At 40.1% G+C, this 21,901-nt stretch overlaps 1 protein-coding gene across 5 annotated transcripts; it reads left to right on the forward strand.

The window, feature by feature from the left end:
• Positions 1 to 6,417: 6,417 nt before the first annotated feature.
• LOC104316014 (1-aminocyclopropane-1-carboxylate synthase-like protein 1) lies at positions 6,418 to 21,555 on the forward strand. Of its 5 annotated transcripts, none has more exons than XR_011322957.1 (15): positions 6,418 to 6,625; positions 6,815 to 6,874; positions 8,893 to 8,963; positions 9,781 to 9,850; positions 10,174 to 10,240; positions 11,778 to 11,875; positions 12,622 to 12,699; positions 14,270 to 14,308; positions 15,404 to 15,504; positions 17,276 to 17,362; positions 18,576 to 18,621; positions 19,205 to 19,346; positions 19,432 to 19,578; positions 19,732 to 19,885; positions 20,590 to 21,555. XR_011322957.1 is itself a non-coding variant. In XM_069775132.1 (15 exons), exons 1-15 carry the CDS (start codon positions 6,455 to 6,457, stop codon positions 20,757 to 20,759), a joined length of 1,497 nt encoding a protein of 498 aa, XP_069631233.1. In that variant the 5' UTR covers positions 6,418 to 6,454; the 3' UTR covers positions 20,760 to 21,555. The 5 variants fall into 5 exon arrangements, 4 of the variants coding, with proteins under 4 accessions (XP_069631233.1, XP_069631238.1, XP_069631247.1 ...); XM_069775132.1 differs by having other exon boundaries at positions 19,432 to 19,574; XM_069775137.1 differs by lacking the exon at positions 14,270 to 14,308 and having other exon boundaries at positions 19,432 to 19,574.
• The last annotated feature ends 346 nt before the right edge of the window (positions 21,556 to 21,901 follow it).

Below are 21,901 nucleotides of genomic sequence, written 5' to 3' on the forward strand. Positions count from 1 at the left end.
GGTTTTTCACCGATCTTCCTTCCCTACTATTTACCTTCCTGAGGTAATTAGAAAACATCGCGCTTTTTTTTTTTTTTTTTTTTTCTGGTGGTCTTTCATAGCTGTTACATGCCTTTTCACACCTGTATTGCTTTGAGCCATTGGGCATTATTACCCTTTCTGTGATCAGATAGTATGTCCAGGCTTCCTCTGATCACTTCTTCAGGTACATTAGTAGTAGCAGCGTTCCTCAAGTTGCTCCTAAATGTTTGATTATATGGTCCCACTACCTGTTCCAATTTGTTATTTCATTCATTGAAATGTATCATGCTATGTCAGTAATTAGAAGAACATGTCATATTGACCATATATGATCATTCTGTTCACTGCTGTCTATTTGTAGTTCGTATTCCCAGTGCCAGCAAATAACCCAAAGAATGTTATGATTTGTATGTTTGTTCTTGCAGCCTGGTACAGGTGAAGCCTGTATACACTACAAGCCTTGATACACTACAAGTCTTAGCTTGTAGCAGTTAAGATCCCTGATTTTCTCATTTATGCTGAGCTATTGCTTTTTACTTATGCTTAAGTCTTGCTTCAGTAGGTTTTGAAACTGAAAATCCTTATTGCATTACTGCAAAGCTCTACTATTGTCAATATCACTATGTCATTAACATCATGCTTATTTTTTTAAAGTGGATATATGTTTATTTAGCATTAGAGCTATATCCTAGATTACCTCTAACCTTGAGTTCATCTTTCTTATATAATAGTGTCATTTCTTTCCTTGTTCACCTTGTTTTAAATGGCTGTAGAGGTGAATATGAATAGGGGTTGAACAGATAAGCAATTTGCTGCAAAAGAGCAAGTTATTCCCTGTCAGATGCTCCATGGTAACTCACATTTACACTGTGGTATATGTAAGGTTCTTTGAGTAATTTATCTTTTAACAGAAGAGGGCCAAAAACCATGGATATAATGAAATGCAGCAGCTGGCAAGCCATAACTAGTTACTCTGCTTTGTTTATGTGTCAAAATTCAGAAACTTCCTGGGTTGGGGGTCTTTTTTTATTTCCTTTTCCAGGTCCAGTAGTTCATTTTGGGCATTTCTAGCCTTCAGGATGTAGTTTATTTGTTTATCAGTTTCTTGTCATCTTTTTTCCTATGATTATTCATCCAGTGACATTTTGAGCTCATTCAAAGTATTTTTTTCTCTTCCTTGAGCTTCAAATTCCAAATAGTTTTCATCTCTAACCTAAGGAAATGTTATATTATCTTCTATTCAAATACTTGCATTTGAAACTTCAGCCCAGTTAATTTCATTGATTAGTTCCTGTAGTTTCTCAGATAGTTCTGGGAGCTTTTCACTTCTTATTCTACCTACTGACTTCAATGATTTTTCAGTCAAAGGTTCTTTTCTACAGCTAGCACGTCTATGAGAAGGTGGTCTTCCAGCTCTTTCCTTGCCAAAATTGTTTAAAGTACATTGTAGTTTATTACATCTTTTATGTTTGGTAAAGAAATCAACTATTACAAAAGCATCCAGATTAGCCCAAATTAGTAGCAGCATCTGTTATTTAACTTATGTCTAGATAATGGATGTACCATATTCGTTAAAAATTGAAATGATTTAACCTTCCAAGTAATGATAATCTCGTAATGCACTGATACTTAAATCTGAAAGGACCGGTCAGAGGCCAATCGTTATTGTAACAAAGACAGTACAATAATCTATGGAATTATCTTCACACTTAGAATCATTTAATTAGAATACTATACTTCAGTGCCAAGTATTATATTGTAAAGTTAAAAAGGAAAGTATGCTTGCTGTATGTTGAGCTCCTATCAGTCCCCAACCAAAATTAGATACTATACTGTCACGGAAAATGTTGTTAAAATCCAGGAAGCCTAGGTTCCAAATCTGCACTCTTCCTTTCTACATGCAAGGAATTTCACCAGTGAACTAGCCCAGGTGTGTTAGTTCATACATCCCCCTACATACACAACTTGGACTGATGCTGTCGGTAACATCATTTGATCCAAGAAAGGAGGTCACTATTAATAACTAGTTGCTGTTAGGTGATCTTTGGTTATATTCTGAATTATATTAACATCTCATCTTAAAAGACAGTAGACTATCTAAATGAAGCCTAGCTAAGATCTGTTATACAGGCACCAAGTCCAACGTAAAGGGAGCATAAAGCCTATAGCTAAATGGAGGATAATCCCTTCTATTCAAGCCTTGTGCAAGAAACGTCAGCTGGCCTGTGGAGGCTCTTTCACAAGGCCCTGTATTAAGTAGTACACCAAGAGTGAAAAGGAACCAATAACAAAGTTTGTTTCACGTTCTATAGCGCAGCTGGGATTTAGCCACAACAGCTCATGAAGATACCACAGGCAGCCAATGTCATGTTTGAGCCTTTTGACCTGTCTTTTCTAGTCTCCTCCATCAAGTCAAGAACCAAGTAAACTCTGTGTGAAGCAGCAACGTAAAGACGGACAAATTCTGTGCCTCCCAACTAGCTCATCTGTCATTCCTACCTCCCGTAAGTGCTACTGATGTCAGTTTTTCTGGGTATATATTACAGCCCATATAAAAGGTTGATAACCCGGGGTAGCTTTTTCCTTTCACTCCTGTTGTCACCAACATTGTCAGCTGTCACTGACCTTTTCTCAATTGCCAACCAGCCTTTCCCCGTAGTCGAGGGACTTCTGAAGAAACAAGTGTTAAATATAGATGTAAACACTTACCCTGTTTCTAACATGCAAGGGATTATTTCACTTTGTCAACAGGAACTCAGTTTCCACTACTATCCCATAATTTTTCTTAAAAAGTGTTCAGGCAGCTTTTACTCCAAAAATTATTTACATTGAAGCTGTCTTCTTGCAGCTGTGTAGCCAATAAATTTTTTAAATACTGCCTTGGGAAAAATGTACCTGTTTTGAAGTAATCCACAATTCTGGATTAAGTCTGTTGATGACTGGAAAAAGTTTCTGGGAAAAAAAAGAGACAGTGGGTCAATTCTGCTAAATGCTGATTTAATCAGTGCAATTAACTCTACTGAAAGGCTCATGTATCTGAATATTGAGGGAATTTGGTAATTCCTAATAATAAAAATCTGCCAGATTTGCTTTTCCAAGAATTGGGGACATTGAATACCGCCCAATGTTTTAGGTCCTTTTACTGTTAATGCTATTCTGCCATAAATCATATTTATTGTTTGTTTGGGAAACAGAATTTCTGTTGTACAGTAAAAAGTTCACAAAGTACTTATTGTATAACTTCTACTTCTTAAGGAATCAAACTTTGTTCTGTTTCCAAAGAGAAAAAATGGAAAGGGTTTCCTAACCCATTTGAAATTAAAGATAAGCGACGTCTGCCGAGGCTTAGATTACATTAGCCTTATGTTTCATAATAGACGTCACCAGCTAGAACTCTGCTTGACAATATTTTAAGCACAACAGTTAGCAGCCTGATTAAAACACACAAATTTCATGATTTACACTAGCTTTGAAAAGTAGTTTGGCTTTTAGTTCACCCAAACAAGTCTAAATTTTGTGTGGACCAATCTGTATTAAATGTCATACAGGGAGTTTCTCCCCTCCCTCTCTTCTGTTGTTAAGGAAGCAAAGTAAATTTCTCCAGCCCAAAAGCAAACAAATGTTTTATAATTTCAAAACAAAAGCATTGCATTGAATTTAATTTTTTCACAGGATATTTTACTCAAATTAACTGGGGGGTGGGGGGGTGTATACATATATATATAAAAAAATATGAAACAATATATAGTTGGCTTGTTTAATATTATGAATCTAATTTATCATTTTACTTGTTGCCTAATTTATTTCATAACTCCTAGTTATTATGAAGATGGTAAAATACATACATGCTGTATTATTGCACGAGGATCTGACTGGTTTTTATTTAATACCTCCTAAGCGCATATAGGAGAGTGGGAGTGAAGCCTATTTTCCAGGGAGTTAAGATAGCAATCATAAAATCGTAAGTAATGCAGGAACTTGGAAGAGACCAGAAGCAGAACAGAATTTCTTGCATGAGTTAGGCTGATATTTGCAGCATTAGCCCTATGGAATGAAGTTGGGAGACTGGACTACAGTTTGTCAGTGTCAATTGACCGGTCGGAATTCCCTTCAATCTCTCACAGGCATCATTTGGGAATAACCCATTTACAGCTGCCACTTGAGAACATCAGCCAGGGGAGCGAAGGTGGTTTGGCAGAGGTCTTTCAAATCGGCACTCCTTCAATACATTTCATTACAGCGGTTTGTAGCGTCTCCGTTGCACTTAAAATGCCCTCTCTTAAAAGTGCGCCATCTGTTAGCATGACCTTGGCGTCAGATGTTAAGTATGGGTTAAGTGAAATATTTTGCATCGGAAGCACAAGGGAGAAGGCAACTTGGTCATGACGATAATCTGTTTGACCTCAGTGCAAGCTGTTGTAATACATTAAAAGTTTAGCATTTATTAACTAATACCCAGTTTTGCCTCAGGTACAAATTTTGAGACATTAGTTCTATAATCTGGTTTAGGTTTTTAGCAAGTCATATACCAGATTATTTCTCTCTTTGAGTAGCATATGCACAATAGGATTGGAATGGTACAAATCTTGCGTTAAGGCTCAATTGCTTTAGTTTTCCCATTTCTAAAGTAGGGCAAACAGTAATAATCTGTCATAGGTACACTGAAATGAAAATCTGTTGACTAAGGTTTAGTGTGCTGTTCCAGTGATGCAGCAGAGAGATCTAGGATAAAAAATACTTTGAGATGCTCAGATAGTGGTTGGTAAAGAAATGCTAAATCAGTTTACTGATGTTCAGGTCACAAGTGTAAGTTGGACTAACAGAAATGAAGCATGAAAAATTCTCCCTCCGTATCCTCTAGCAGCCGGTGGGGCTTTTGTAAGACTCCCACGTACGCGGCCTTCCTGTCATGTCGTACAGCAGCAGTGTCGTATCAACTGCTGTTAGATAACCAGGGTAGATTTTGCATCTCTTAGCAGTGTTGTCACACGCTCCGTCTCCAAGCTCCTTTAAGAGCTTGAATTAGTTGAAATGATTTAGTGAAGACTGACATCCCAGGGAAAAATTCGGTTTGGGGCTCTGAGGTGCAAAAAGATGACCGCTTTTGTCATTGTTTACACAAAAACAGCTCTTAAGATTCTGCAGTAATGATTATTGCCCAGTTTAGGCCCAGCTGTAACACAGTACATATCTTGTGGAGACCCAGTGGATAAGTGGACGCTGGCACTAGATTTTGGTACATCAGAAATGATTAAGGTCATACAGCTGTTGGGTGACTTCCCTTACTTCCAGAGATCAGCAGCTTTGTAGAATAACAAGCAAAATATTTGAAAGCACCCACAAAATCCTGTCCATGCCATGTTACGTAATGCCCGCATAAGCACTGCTGGGATTAAAGCCATCCTCATGGGTTTGTGCCATTTTTCTGTTAGGAAGGTATTTGGATCCTTCAAATGAACTCGTTAAAGATGCAATGCTAATCTCCATTTCCCTAATTATTGCCAAGTTTCAGGAAACGGTAATAAAATTATTTTTTAATAATACCTGTTACTTTAATACAATGCTTGTTACATTGCCAAAACACTGTTTAAATGATTGTATAACTAGAGCATCACACACGACCTTGTTTAAAGCTACAACGGGAGCTTTTTGGTGCATAACTCTTTCCGTGTTTGCCAAGAGTTAAGTGTTAGCCCGTTTTCTAGTGCCCATTTTTCCAGGAGTTAAAAACCGGCTAATTTTCTTAGTGTCTAAAAGACATGGGGGGTTTGTTTTTAGAAGACCGAAATGTCCTTAATTACAAAGCAGGGTTTAAAACACGGATCTAGAAAGAAACGCTTGAAGTCAGTGTGTTGAAACTTCCCTGTTCTACGGCTCCCGGGGCGAGAACGCTCTTGGCTTCCCACGCCCCAGCACCCCGCCCCGGCCCCGGCTCTCCTTGCCCCCGCGTCCGGCTGAGCGGATCTCCGCGTCCTTCCCCACCAGCTGCCCCGGTGCTGCGGGTCGCGCTCACCGAGCCACGTCTTGGTGAAGACCGTGGGGCCGGAGCAGAGCTCTTGCTAAAAGAGGGAGCGGGGCACCCTGCTGCGGCTGCCATTAGAGGCACGGAGCCGCCTTCTCTCTGCCGGCAGCCGGCGCGGGAGGCCGGCGGCGCTGCCCGCCCGCCTTCGCAGCCCTGGGGAGCGTCCCAAGAGCCGGGCACAAGGGAGAGTCCGCCCGCCCCGCCGAGCGGACGGCGGCAGGGAGCCGCCACAGCGCCGCGGGAAGCCGCCCCGCCGCGCCCGGCCCGGTGCCGCCGCTCCTTCCCCGGGCAGAGCCCGCCCGCCACAGGCGGGGCCCCGTCCCCGCCCCGCGCCGCGGGGCGGGACGGGACGGGACGGGACGGGACGGCGGGGGCCCGCCGGACCCCTGCGGAGCCCGCGGCGGGCGGGGGATGAGCGGCGGCGGGAGCCTGCCTGCCGGGGCTGCCGCGGCGCCCCCGGGCCCCCCGGCGCCGGCCCTCTCGGCCCGCGGCGCCCGCATCGCCGGCGGCAGCCCGGGGCTGCTGGACGCGGGCTTCGCCCTCTACGTCGCCGACCCTTTCGATCGGGAGCTCAATCCGCAGGTGCGGGGAGCGGCCGGGCCCGCGGTCCGTGCCGGCCGGAAAGCTGCCGGCCGGCCGGCCGGTGGCCCTGGGCGGCGGGTTTGCCCCGGTGGGCTCGGACAGCGGAGCCCGTGGCGGAGGCGGAACGAGAGAGAGCCCGGCGGGTGCTGTCCGCCTGCCGCGCCACCGAACACCTGCCGTCTCTTCCAGGGCATCCTGAATTTGGGGACGAGCGAGAACACGCTTTGCTTTGACTTACTAGAGGAGAGAGTAAGTGCTGCTGCCTGCTGACTAACCGGGGTGTAACCGCCAGTTCGCCCTTCGCGCTTGGGAAGTTTCCGATTAACAGCTGGGCCTAGGCAGAGTAACGCGCGTCGGGCCGGCAGGGCACTGACCGCGCCGAGACTGGCGGTGTTGCCGAAAAACTCGGAATAAAGAACTTATCAACACCAATTTAGTGTAGATAAGCAGACACTTCTTTATTGACGGCCGGGTGCGCGAGTGAGTCCTCTCCCGAACCACGCACACCGGAACACCAGAACAATACACCTTATATCAAAACTTATTCATGCATATTCATTAGGTTTCCGGGAAATCATTAGCATATGTAAATGTCCTTTACGCAGGCGCAGTGAAGGTCTCTGGTGGTCTTCAGGAGTCCTCTGGTGGTCTTTCATAGTCTTCCTCACTCATCCGCTTTTTGACCTCTCAGGTGTTTCCAAGCAGCAAACTGGTGTCCATAACGGTTTCCTCAGTTTCTAAAACAAACACTACAAGACTACTAATCTTTGTCAAAGCTTCTGTGGTTAGATGATTTTAAACAATACTTGAATTTTTATGGTTACACATTATACATTTTCTAAGTTCCTAAGTTCCTATGGCTACATTTCAAACTTAACACTCCCATACCTATGCTTCATAATTTCTACTTTTTAATCGAACCAAACTCCTTTATAATTAGATTTTAATTTCTTTTATCAAAATATTTGCAACAGCGGCTTTCGCAAGGACGCAGGCTTTCTGCGTCCACATGTACCGCTCCGGTGGCACACCTGGAAGTAATTTGCCACGCAATACTTACCTTGAAAACTTGCCTCTGGCTGAAAACCAGAATAGTTTTGGTTTTGCCTGAACTTCACTCGCGTTTGATTGAGCATGTACTCCGAACAGAACTGAGCCAAGAGTCTGTTCCCCTTTCGGCAGAAAATACTGCTTTGGAATGCTAGCTTTCAGGAAGAAGCGTATTTTCAGAGGGGAAAACCGTCGCCGGGTAAGGTGCTCGCTTGTCTGGTGGCAAAGCCAAAACTCTGACTGAAAATGCTCCATACGTGGAATTCAGGCTTTGAGCAGCATGAAAGCTACAACCTAAATGTTAGGCTGCTGTGCACCGCGGTGCAAGCCAGTCTCTGAAACGCAACTATGGGGAAATTGCATGTTCTTTAAAGGCGGTATTTTCCCCAGACTTGTTAATTCTAGTTCATCTGCTGGAAAGCATGGTGTTCCGCCTTCTGTGTTAACAAAATAAAGATCAAGTTGCCAGGCCAGCTTCTGCAGCTTGCCAGTTACCTTTTGCGTCTCCTTCCTACTTCCATCAGGTAATGAATTTGCACTAGTGCGACTGCTAGTGTGTTTGCAATGCTTGTGTATCATCAACTCCATGTACAGATTGGTTAGCTGATGTGTTGGCACTTGGAGAGAATTTTTTTTTTTCTTAGGAATAAACCAAAATTGATGTCACAATGAACATAGGACTGAGCCAGTTCCCAGGGGAGGCACCTGCTTTGAGAGCAAGAAAGCCACTGCTGGTAATACAGCTGGTTTTCTTCTGTAATGGATGGGGTTGCCATCACTTCTCTTCTGTTGGTTGAGAAGCTAATCAAAGTTGACATGTGAATTAAAAGCTGATATCATAAATACTGCAAGCATTGTTTGAGCTTTGATATATCTCAGAAGTAGCTGCATAATCTCTTAGGTACAGCTGGGGTGCTTTTCCTCAATGTGTTACTCAGGAATTGTTTTAATATATGACAGAATAATCTAATAAATAATCCTTTCATTATTTATTTCCTTCCTTCATTTGGATGATGTTTTAAAGTTGTTTTCTAATATCTTAAAACTAAAAAAGAGAAGGGCAAAGTTTGTAACTGGTGAATTTTTATATTTTCCATTTCCGTAATGGTACTCAATAACGGTGGGGTTTTTAAAATAATAAAGTTTTACTCTGCTACAGCAGAACAGAAACTCCCACGAATGCTGTGTTCTACAGTATCTCTCTTTCATGTCACCAGCTCACAAGACCTGACATGAATTATCTGGAGCCTCATCTTTTCCAGTATTCTGATACGCAAGGTACTAGAAGGTGCGAAGTTTATTTTCCTATTTATCACGTTGCTTTTTGTCAGTGCTAGTTGTGGCTCGTGTGACGCTGGGTGTGGTTTCATTCTTTTGATAAGCCCAAAGGATAGGTGTGTTATTGTTACCTGCATGCTGGCAGGCTTTTGGGTGTCTGTGCAGGAGTTACGTTTTGGGATATTTGTTCTGGTTTTCTCCCCACCCTCAATGTGCCACAAAGACACGGAATGCCAAAGGTCAAAGATCTGGGGGCTTGCTGGCAAGCAGGAGAGCATGTATTGACGTTTCCTCCGGAGCTGTGGTGAATCGTTCCTGGAATGATTTCTTCTAGTCTTGATGAGAGATAAACTGAAACTCTGGGGGCTGTGAAGAGTAGGGGTGAGATACTGGCTCCCTGAAGATCGATAGGAACTCCACCATCGCCTTCACTCGGGCTGAAAGCCTGTCTTGATCTAAAGAATTGTCACTGACTCAGGTTTCAGTGTTTCTGGTACCCAAATTCTTGTCCTTTCTCCAAAACCAGATCCCACTCGGGCTCAAAGATGCTTTATTTTCTCATTTTTCCAGTGTACAGCAATAATAGTTGAGTCACCGTCACTGTTATTCAAGGTAACAGCTTCTCCGTGCTTCTGTCTCACAAAATATAGCACACTGGATATCTGAGGAAATTATATTATTTAATCAAAATCTTGAGGGCTTTCATAACAGAATGAATTAATGCATTTGTTCTGGTTTTGCTAAGCTTCATTCTTCCGTGTGTATTTTGTGCTTTTTTTTCCTGAGAAATACGTGATTGCGTATTTGACTTCAATTCTGTATTTTAGCTTCAGAGGAGAAATTGCCAAATTTCTAACTGACTATGCCAGAGCTGCAAAAGCACTGAATCCGGAACATGTAAGACAAGTGCTCTATCTTTGCATCTTTTTTTTCTTAAACTGATAAAGATAAATAAATCTGAACACAAATGTCAGCAAGATACTACAGGAGGGTTATGTGCAAGATTTGCTAAAGCCTTACTAGTGTTAATTTTCCATTTGAAAAAGTGGGCAAGGTGTAACACTCAAGGACTAGTGTTATAGGTGTAGTAGTGTGGCTTTTTCACCATTTTTTGGAATTTAAACTAGTGCTGATATTTATGAATTTATGAATTTAAACAAGTGCTGGTATTTCTGCTAAATATTTCATTGCTAAATCAAAGTTTGTACTACTTCTTTCAGATAACTGTTATGAATGGCTGTTGCGCTGTTTTTGCTACTCTGTCAACTGTATTATGTGACCCTGGTGGTGAGTAAAAACCTAATTATTTTACTTAAGAACATTTGTTAGCCGTGAATATAGTCGTATTGTGACTTCTGACAGCCTGCTGTTACTCTAACTGCCTGAATGAAGCAAAACCATGGTATTTCTTTGTCACTGGCAGAACATCTTTGAAATAATGCCTCTATTTCTAGAACGGTGGAAAATATTTGAGGTATCAGCAGGTCCACTCACTTTCTGGAATGCAATCTATAGTTTTTTAAGAGTTACAGGAAGAGGAGAAGGGTATCAAGAGAATGCAGTGTGTTTTGAAAAGTTATGAAGGAAGCTGGAGGGCATAGGCACACAGGGAGGGAGGTGGGCTGGGTTGAAATCTACGACCCAGAGAAAATTTGGGTAACTGGGTAAGGAAAACATGTAGAAGGAATCTGGGACAGGGGAACGGAGCTGCAGCCGAAAAGGGATTCCCAGTCAAACAAGGGTGGTGGTGAGGAAGAAGCAGAGGTGGAAATGCAAAGCAGAAGGAGCAGAGTCCCTGGAAACAATCTGCTCACAGCAGAGGTAGACAGTAGGAGGAAAAAGAGAGCTCAGCAAGGGAAAATGTTTTCTTCTCTGGTTTGGGTGAGGAAAGCAGCATAGTCGTGCAGTCAGCTGAGAATGGGGAAATCCACGAAGACCTGCCATGGAAGGAAGGTGAGCAGGATGACTTAGGTGACCTCCAGTGCAGGAGGCTGTGCCGCCCCAGTAACACCCTGTTACTGGCACCAAGAGCCCTGGGGAGGTGGGTGGAGGGATGTGGAGTAATGTGGTGCAATGGCTTCAGCGAATCGGTGGCAAAAGTGCTGTGAAACCAGTGAGTTTTGTTTAGCTTTAAATGATGATGTTTACTGAAGGCGACTTGTATCTGTGGCTATTTTAATATGTTCAGATTTCATTGTATTTGCACAGTTTTAACAGGAACTCTCCCGCTTGAACACTGACAGGCTCCTTTTTACCCCTTGGCTAACATAGGAAGCCCACTCTGTCCCCTCTGAACCCCTGTCACGCAGAGCTTTTGGAGCATCTCCAGGAGAACACTAACCTGGGGCTACTTCACAGCAGAAAAAAATGAGGAGGGAAGCAAGTTCCACAGTGCTGTAGGCTCCTTGGCTGCAAGACGGCACTCTGGCAACCAGAAAGAAGTAGTTGAGGTTTGCAGCACTTCCTGATGAAAAAGCAATGGTAACAGAGCATTAGCAAAAATATTGAGAGCAAGATCGTCATTTGTCATTATTATTTAAATAAATAAAACAACTAATTGATCAGGTCCATTCCCTTTTACTGAAAATTTATGAGTTTCAAATCTGCTATTGCGAATGCTAAGGAAGAAAATTGGGAGAGAATTCAGGTTGACTGATCTATGCTAAATTTTCAGTTTTGTTTAAATATTGTTTTAGGCTATAGTGAAGGCCTAAATGTGAGATTAAATCAGATGTCAAATTCTGAGATTGTCAGTTTAGTCTATTAGACTGTAATGAAATAATTGCTCATGAGAAGTGTTCCTTTCATTTTCTAATGTTTTTAGATGGATATCTTATTCCAGCTCCATACTATGGTGGTATAAATTCGAAAACATGGCTATATGGTGGAGTACAGCCTGTTCATGTGCCCTTGTCCAGTGAGGTAAAGCTTTTGTTATTCACATGCTTCAACAGACATTTCACAGGGAACAATCAAAAAAACTGAAAACACAAGTCCAAGTAAAGAGACAGGACTAGTCTAGCACTTTAGAGACAGCCTGTCTTTTTTTCAGACTGCAGCATGATAGGAGGCTGGTGTCATCTGATGTGCAGGATTACGTTCATTCTGTGCAGACACTGTTCTGCACTGACATGCTGAATTATAATTTGTCAGCTCTAAGCCTGTCACTCCTACTACAAGTAAATTTGGATTGCAGATTTTTCCCCTTAAGCACTGAAAGATGTATCTACCACAGAAGCTGTGGAACATTGGTTCCCCCTTTGAAAGCTCAGTTTTCTGTGAGGCAAGTCAAAGGGGGGTAGCATCTTTTATAAGACCAAATCATACCGTCAGAGGAAAAGAAGATGTGATCTTTCAGGAATACAAGTTCTTCTGTAAGTCACTGATAGCATAGTCTTGAGTAAGGGCAACATTTAAAAACAAAATAATTGAATTATATAGAAAAGACTGATCTTAGTTTCAGATTCTGAGGAGATAACAGTATTGTCAGACTGTTGTTTTCCCTCCTTGAACGAGTGCCATGAGAAACTTCTTTTGTTTAACTTTTTTATTTTATAAAAGCCAGTAGCAATTGTATTTTGACTAGGTGGGAGTGTTTTTTCACTGTCTTTTTTTTTTTTAATGTACTTTATATCTTTTTATTCTTGCTGATTTTTTATCTTCTGTAGGTGACTGATGAAGAAAGTCACCCTTTCCAGTTAACAGTTGAAAAATTAGAAGCTGCATTACAGAGCGCTAAAAAGCAGGTATCAATAACATTGATTTCTGATTTTCACGTTTTCCTAGTTATTTCGTAAGCAGCATATGTTCTCAGCACTGAAGCATTTGTATATTTTCACCTCTGCAGATTTTCAGTCTTGTGACTGAGGTGGGTCCAACTCTGGCAACAAGAGTTGAATTGATTTTATAATCTGGGCACTGTAACAAAATGCAGAGAAACTCCCTGACTCTGTTTTATGAAGAACAGATCTTAACTTGTGTTTCAAGATCAAGTTTCTTCCCTGTAGATTTTAATGGAATTCAAAGTGTTGTAAACAAGCTATTGTTCTGACCCTCAGAAGAGAGAATATGCTACTGTAAGGACCCACTCGGTTAATTAAAGAAATATGTCTAATGTGATTTTGAAGAGGGTTCTTCTGAGTTCCAGCTAACAAGGAATTGCTAGCAAACAAAAAACTACAAATGTAATTTTTCCAGAGTTGAGGAAACTTCATTAGTTCAAAATACTTCAATGATGTTATTCTGTGATAACAGAATGTTATTATGTTCAGTGATTTTATTCTGATCAGGATTGTATAAATGAGGATATTATTGCTTGTCACATACAGGGTTTTTTTGCACATTCCTCTCTGTCTTTGGAACTGCTTTTCTTCCCTGTGGAAATGTTTGGGTTTGTGAATGTCCACAAAATAGTGCTCACCAGTATTTCAGGCTAAAATGTTTCCTATTTTTACTGTCTTGATATTCATAAGCCACTCACTTAATGGAAGATTATAAATGCACTTAAACTTAACTGTTTGTGCTCTTCCATGAAAAGATCCAGCAGAGGAGGCACAGGCTGAATAGTAAAACACTTTACCAAAGATGTGGTGACGATGGTAGTGACTTCAAAACATGAAGCGCGATAGACTTCTCGTGTCCTCTTCAAGGGTAGAAAACAAGGTTTAACAGTAGGTAAACCATATAGTTACAAGGGAGGTCAGTTACAAGTAAGGTCACATATAAAGAAGGGGGTATTTTGGATACACACAAATGTGTGCATAACTTTTTTTTTTTTTTTATAGCTATGTTGAAGTTGTCCTAGTTCACCAATTGCTTGATCAGCATGGTGCCTATGTTTAGACGCCATCTGTATGTCTGTGTCATCTGCCTGTGCCTTTGCCAGCCCATGTGAGCCCAAGCACTCAGACACTTCTCGCTGGATCCTAGCAGAGGGAGGCAGCTAGCATCCCTGCTGTGTTACTGTGGCTGTCAGGACATGAACTGGCTGGGCAAGGCGCTGGATCACAGACCAGATTAACTCTTTAGAGATCTGCATGTGTTTGTCAGCCTTCTAGAGCGGAAACTGTTCTCACAAATAATATTATGAACATCTGCTTTGGATACATGTAGTATCATAAATAGCTGGAGGAACTAGACTAGAACAGCAACTGAGAAACTGCTGTCCCACAGCAGCTGTTCCTATGAACAATAAAGCCTCATTCAGCATCTTCTGCTTAATACACATCAGATGTCTACACTAAATAAGCTATTGTGCAAGGAGTACTTGTGGAACAGCTGTTTGTGCTTAGTATTTGCATCTTACCGTGTTTTCAGGTAATTGCTTCCTGTAGCTGGAATGAAAGGCAATACACTGGAAGTTCATTTCTTGTGAAGTTCTTGCTCACGGTACCCATTAATGTCCAAACAAATTGCACTTGGCAGAGACAGCAAATACCAGGGCTTCCTCATCACTGAACTTGATTTCCTGGAGTTCCCTGGGAGCTGGTCTTTGCAAGTAATCTCCTTTGGAGGAGGCTCGGGTGGAGTGAGAATTTGCAGTGGGTGAGGTTTTCTAAAACTTAAAGATGTGGAAACAAAAAATAATAATCTCATTTCAAGTTTATCCCAAACACAAAGTAATAAGTCAGCTCCTCATGTTGATGTGTTTCAAGTCTTGAAAGTTCCTGCTGGAGTCACTGCACTGTTTGATTGTGTACAATCAAAATACATTTGCTGCATATAGCTTATGTTAATGTACGTTAAGGATTTTTTTTTAGTGAACAGAAAACAGATGATTTTTCTGAAAAATAACTGTAAAGTTAAAAAAGACTGGTTATGTTTGTACTTGTAATCTAATTTTTGATTATGCAGGACTCTTCTTATTACACAGTAGAATATTTAGCTTCTGTAGAGAGATAAATTCTGTAACAGAAATTCTGCACTGTTGATAAATATAATTAAAAAGTAATTATTTGCCCAAGACCTCTGCACATCTCATAGAACACCGAATAATTAAGTTTTCAGTTTTTTGCAGATTCTATTACTTGTTTAAAGAAACAAGCAACACTGAAAAATTCATTACTCGGCAGGTTATTAGAGGTCAAAGTCCAATTTCTGTTCAGCTTTCCCATGTTTATCAACAGTAACTTTGTTTAGTCCTGGGAAATTATGTTGGGAGTATGCCTGTAGAATGTTAATCTGTAATTAATCCCTACTACACCATTATCTTGCCTGTTGAGATCAGTGGGTGTTTCAAATAAACTATTTAATATGTTTTTTGGGGTGGTAGGGGATAAATTATGGAAGGTCAGTAGCTGGAACCTTAGTCTGTATAGTAATTACACTATGTAATTAAATAATTTTCAAAAGCTGCTTTTCACTGAAGGTTCACAAACTTCCTCATGGCGTCTTCGCTAGTCATTGCTTTGACATTGTTGGTGTCTCCAACTATCAGTTTTTCTTTTTCAGGGCATCCGAGTCAGAGCATTAATCCTGATCAACCCTCACAATCCGTTAGGGGACATTTACCCAGCACAGTTACTGAAAGAATGTCTAGAGTTTGCGCACAGGTTTGAGCCCTAGTGCTATTTGTTTGGTATTTATTTTTCTGTTAATGCAGTATAGCAGTGATGAAAAATCACCTTTGGTGATCGCCTGTTCTTTGCCTGTACATGTTTGGAGGAGATGGTGGACAGGGTCCTGATCATGTTTCTTGTGTAACTATCCTTGTTACTTGGCCTTTCTGGGAACACTAGAATAAATTGCTTAACCTGGGATCCAACAATGTCTTTCTGAATGAAGTACTGTTGGGATTTTTTTTCTTTTATGTGTGGTTAAAAAGCTTTTTGTTTGTCTAGCAATCTTTCTTTATTCACCTGCTTTGATGCATGGCTCATAAAAATGACAACCGGTGATTATCAGTCCTTTGCAGTAGTAGTAAACATGGCCAGAACTGTCATTTGAAACATTATCAAAATAAGAAAATCTTAACATTTGATATTGAGGGAAAGAAATTGAATTGGCAAGGAGTAAATCAACAGTCTGAAGTTTTGTAGCATCTTTTATACCTATTTAGCTCAAGATATGCAAGCAATTCACTTTCCATCAAAGGAAGATACTTCTGAAATGTCTCATCCCCATTCACCTTCCTTTGTCCTTACCCAGCTCAGAGTTCATGTTCTAAGCTCTAACAGTCTCCTGAATCCTGTGGGTACTGATGGAGAAAAACCACTTCCTTTTGAAAAGCATCTATATTTTTTTAGGAAAAGATGTATTCCTTTATTTCAGTGAGCTGCTGCCAAAGCATGACTGCAAAATCCTGTACACACTTTGAATGTTAACAATGCTTAGTTTCTGACAATTTTAAATAAAGTAGGTTGGTATTAATTGTTCATTAATTACCAAAGAATACTTCTGCTTTATTTAAATTTCAAATGGAATAACACATCATTCCTGCATTTTTGGCATGATTTTCTTTTCATGGAAACAACAGTGGAGGTTGGTGGAATTCAGCACGCTACTTCCAGTTACCAAGTTTTTAGAAAGGCAAATGTATCTCTTCTCAGCATGCCCCATGGATTTCAGGATGCAACCAACTTAAGCTGTTACTGAAATAATGTTAGAGGATAAGGATTAGAAACAATAATTTTATTTTTAATGTAAAAACTGTTCTGAAACCAAACTTCCTTTTAAAACAAAATATAGAAGTCAGCAATCAGATTAAATGAGGTTTTCTTAGAAGAGGGTAACTGTGGTACTTGGGTGTTGAAAACCATTCTGCAATTTTTTCAGTGTTTCTAAGTATGTGCATGGCTTGCTGGTATCAAGTATGATAACATGGCTTTCTGTTTACTGTGGTTTTCTCAGCAAGGGTGTATCAGGGAGTTATTGTAAGTGCATGACAAGTCTTTTTTTAAATCTAACATCCACATTTGGCTTCAAGTCTCACTGAACAAATCTTGCAGGGTAAAGGCGTTTATAATAAATTGCTGTGTTCATTTTAAACTTTAAATAAGAGTTGGGTAGGACCATGCACATTCCAGAGAACCATTGGGTTGAGCATGCAGTTGGGTTTTGTTTCACATATATGGAATGTTATTGCTGCTGAGAAGTACAGAATGTGTATAAATAGAAGTTGGTGATGCACAAGTGCTCACAGTACACCTTGTGACCTTAAAACCTTGGGACCTCTTTGTGTAAAATTTGTAGGGGGAATATAATAGCAAATAGGCGTGCTTATGGATACTTTGCCATGGCAGTAGTTAAGATTATAGAGATAGATATATATGCAAATAAATTTCTTTTAAATATGTTAATATGCCTGTATTTTTCTATACACAGATATGAATTGCATGTAATAATGGATGAAATATACATGCTGTCTGTTTATGATGATACCACCTTCACCAGTGTTCTTAGCTTAGATTGGTAAGTGTGATTTCTTAGCAGGGATTAGAAGATACTTAATCCTAAATAGAACCCATGCCATTTTTTTCAATCTTCTGGTTAGCTAGTATAACTGGTATAGTTTGAACTAACTCATATCCAAGTCTTTGCAACCATGAGACTAGTTAATACCAGAGAACTTCTTCATAGACAGCTTTAAATGGCAGATCTCTTGCTTCCAGCTAATGTCTATGATACAGTAATAATCAAAATTGACAGAGCCCTTAGTCATTTTGCCATTTTGCTTTTCTTTGTTGTTACCTGTCACACAGCCTGAGTGTAAGATTCTCACTGTAATGGTAATGAAGTTCCCTAAGTTTGTGCAAGTTACCTGCTATAATGAGTCTCCTTCCTGACTAGTATGCTGTTGGGCTCTTAGTTTCCTAACAGGTGATGAAAAGAATAAATGTTTCAAGAATATTTAAACCTATTGGTATCCGACTAACAAAACTTCTTTCCCCAAAAGTATGTGATTTTCTTTGTATAACTGCATAAGTTTCATACTGATGGGAAATTTCGAAGTCCATCCAGGTACAACCAAGCCCAGTGAGCCCTCACCCAAACAAGGTCATGAACCATATATGAAGCCTAAAAAAGAGACTCTTGTTACTGTGAAAGTTCACCCAGCTCCATTAGGCTGAAGACGGAACTTTCCAGCTTTGGCCCTACTTAGACAAAGTCACCCAAAGGAGAAAAAAACCCATCATCTTCAGCGGTACACTGAGGTGTATTTTGTTTAGTCGCACCGCAGTATGTAGGTGCATGCCCTAAGTATTCACTTCTCCCTTCCCTAGCCTGAAATGCAGCATAGTTGGGCAAACAATTCTTGTCCATCAAGTACAAGAGCAGTTGTGCATCACTTCTGGAAATACTGCTTTTGTTTTAATACATGTGCGATCACTGGCTATGCAGCAGGGATCTGGGAATTTTAACTGGACCATTACATCTTAGTGCACATAATTTCTGTTTGGTTTGTTGTTTTTTTTTTAAATCAGTGCCTCAGCACAAACTTGGGAGATCAGTGTCATAGGGTAATGTTTTGTTAAAAGATCTCTGAGAAAATGTCATGTCACTTTAAAGAATTAAATACCAATTTTACTAAGAAATTACTACAATTTTAAAAATGTAACCATTTTTGTAACCTGCATAACTTGTTCTGTAGCAACAGTTCTTGTCTTCCTCTTTTCTCATTCAGTTTACCAGATCCAGAACGGACGCATTTTATGTGGGGTTTTAGCAAGGTAGGTCAAAATACTATGTTTGTGTTTTAATTTAAGATATTTCTCCACAAAAATTACTTGGGCTATCCTGACATAATTTGTGTTATAGGTGCCAAACTGAGTTTCTCTTTGTTTATTAATTTGCTTTCTTCTTTGGTAGTGTAAAATTTGTTAAAGTTCAGAGTTTAATTTGGCATCTGCTTGACAGCAACAGTTAATGCAGATGTGTTAAAGGCATTGAAATATGAAAGCACATTTCAGATCTGTAGCATTTTGCCTTTTGTTTTCTTGGAGGGAACAGTAAACTGATGACTGCTTGGAAACAGTAGTAGGGTATAATGGGGAGAGCCCAAGGGTATAAGCCAAGCATGTTTTCAGTTGGCTGTAAAGCAACTCTGTTAAAGCCACTGACCTCCCTGCCACAAAGTTGTTTAGAAGTTCCTGGCTGGTTTTTATCATGCTTGGGACTCCATTTGGCAATGTTGAGAATTTACTCCAGGTGGGTTTTTTTCCTACGCATCACAATGACTTTAGACTCAGTGGCTTGACAAAGCACAAACATAAAGTAAAATTGCATCTCGCTCTCTTCTTTTTGTCTTCCAAGGATTTTGGTATGAGTGGTATCAGAGTTGGAGTATTGTACACCAGAAATCATGAAATTCGGAAAGCTGTGAATCAACTGGCTGTCTTCCATAGCTGTCCTGGACCTGTTCAGCACGTTCTCAGTCAATTCCTTAGGGACAGAGGTTAGCCACACTAGAAATATTTCCATTGAACTGTTTTATTTTTCCATTGCAGGTGGAAAAAATTATATTTTTCTTGTTTTGATAGATTGGTTGGATAATATGTTTTTTCCCACCAACAAAAAGCGACTTAAAGAAGCGCAGAATATTCTTGTGGATGGGCTTGCAGATGTTGGAATACCCGTGCTCAAAAGTTCAGGTGGACTCTATGTATGGGCGGACTTCAGAAAAGTATGTAAGAAGTTTGAAAAGGGGTGGGAATGTAAAACTTGGAAGTGTAAGTTTACTTGTGCATGTTGTTACACACTTAACCAAAGTCCTGGAAAATCCTTTCAATGGCTTTATATGCTTGTTCAACCTTTAATACAAGATTATTTTCTTCTTTTAGTTCTTAAAATCACAGACATTTGAAGCTGAACTTGAATTATGGCAGAAGCTCCTTGATAAAAAACTCCTGATTAGTCCTGGAAAAGCTTTTTACTGTTATGAACCTGGATGGTTTAGACTGGTTTTCTCCAATTCTGTAGATAAGATTTACTTGTGTAAGTGGGTTTTACTTCTAATATGGCAAATAGTAGCACCCAAGTTTTAAGAAGCGTTAACATTACAAATAATGAGTTCAAACCTAATTATTCTCTCTCAGCTTGTGAGGGGCATTTTTAGTGTTTGTATGAACTGAGAAATATTAGACTGGCCCAGAGCATTGGTTACAAAGCACTTACATTGGATTATATTAAACCACTAAAGCTTTCAGAATTTAATTTTTAAATTTATTTTTACTCTATCAGAAGTAAGGAACCAAATTTTATGTGAAAGGATTTTTACTCTTCCAAATTATGCTTTATAACATGTGGGAATTCCCCACCATCCTTCAGTTTTATGTGGCTCATGTTGGATATGAAGTATCCATCTCCTATGCTGTAAAATACTTAAACTTGAATGAATGCTTTATACTGTTGGCAAAGTGCATGTTTGTGAAACATATAGAGCATATAGAGTTACAGAAAAATGTACATTGAAAGGGAACTCTTGGTTCATCTAGTAAAACTTCCTCCTCAAGGCAGGGCCAGTTTCTAAGTTGGAGAGCAGGTTACCCATGGCCTTATTCAGTCAAGTTTTGAGACTGTCTAAAGATGGAGATTACACAACCTCCCTGAATAACCTGTTTCAGTGTTTAATCACACTTGTGGTGAATTTTTTTGCCATACATCCAGTCAGTATTTCCCTCTCTATTTCCTTTCTACAGGTATTCAGAGACTTGAGCAAATGTTGCACAGTTACGCTGCTGAACCAGTCACAAACAACACCTCTTCTACTGCAGATGCTTTATGCAATCCAGAAAAAGATTCTTCAGGCAAACCTTCAAGCACACGAGGAAAAGATGTCTCCCAGCTAAAAAATATACTTGTTTATTAAAATCATATATGCATTTAATGACTTGATATAGTTTAACATGCTTGTGTTTACTAAAGGTGTGTGTGACTTCAGTATTTTTGGCTGTAACCGTGCATAACACTCTCACTTCGCTGTGACCTAGCATTAATAATCTTGCAAGTGGATTTGCTAATGTTGAATTTTAAGGAAAGTAGACCTCCTGGATATTGTGAAATTAGCCTCTGTTAAGCACAGCACTTGGTTTTACTCCATTTCAAGTGTACTATGTGTCAGTAAAATCAGTGAGTCTTAATATATACTTGCACAGTTGTTGAATTATGAAATTTTGAAAACACTGGTAAAATGGTTATGCATATTACTATATATTATGTACTGTATATTTTAATCAGAATACTGAAAGTACTGTAGCTGGCAAAATGTTTTTGTATATTCACGATCTCTCTCTAAGCGTACACTTTTCTGTATATGCATGCTAAGTGAGTACTGAGAAGCATTTAGATTTTTGGCTTCTGGGCTGCCTTTCAGATTATTTCTGTGTGCCTGTATTCATTGGATAGTGTTTTCATACATTAACTATAAAAAAACCCTTGAAGGTCTGTAATGTATACTCATTCGGCAGAGTTGTATGGCGACTTTTTTGCTTTGGTTTTGATTTGTTGGGGTTTTAAAGTATTTGCAGAACTAATTCACCGTTTGCTCCATTGGTGAGAGAAAACTAGAACTGCAAAATTAACAGACTGCTGCTGTCAAGGCTCAGTAGGAGGATTGTCTCACTGTGGATCCCTAATAAACTTGGAATTTGTGCTCCTGATAGTAACATGGCCTTTGACCTGTTTTTCATGGCATTTAAACTTGGCAACCTTACACTGTTCAGGCTAATAACATAAAGATAAATAATGTGCCACACAGCAATTTTTAAAGCTCATAGAATCATGGAATAGTTGAGGCTGGAAGGCACCTTTGGAGATCGTATAGTCCAATGCCCCTGTGTGGGGCAGGGTTAGCCAGAGCAGGCTGACCAGGACTGGGTCTGGTTGGGTTCTGAGTATCTCCAAGGATGGAGACTCCCCAGGCTCTCTCAGCAGCTTGTTCCAGAGTTCCATCACTCTTTTTTACTAAAAAGTTTTTTCCTATGTTTAAACAGAACTTCCTTTTCTCATTTT

This window comes from Haliaeetus albicilla, chromosome 2 (assembly GCF_947461875.1).
Source record: "Haliaeetus albicilla chromosome 2, bHalAlb1.1, whole genome shotgun sequence".
Lineage (NCBI taxonomy): Eukaryota > Metazoa > Chordata > Aves > Accipitriformes > Accipitridae > Haliaeetus > Haliaeetus albicilla.

What these genes read in the sequence shown, in the direction of transcription:
- LOC104316014 (XM_069775132.1), top strand. Translation starts at nt 6,455, where the DNA reads ATGAGCGGCGGCGGGAGCCTGCCTGCCGGGGCTGCCGCGGCGCCCCCG. An exon ending in GGAATGAAAGGCAATACACT is followed by an intron (nt 14,309 to 15,403) that starts GGAAGTTCATTT and finishes TTTCTTTTTCAG; the next exon opens with GGCATCCGAGTCAGAGCATT. An exon ending in TCAATTCCTTAGGGACAGAG is followed by an intron (nt 19,347 to 19,431) that starts GTTAGCCACACT and finishes TTGTTTTGATAG; the next exon opens with ATTGGTTGGATAATATGTTT.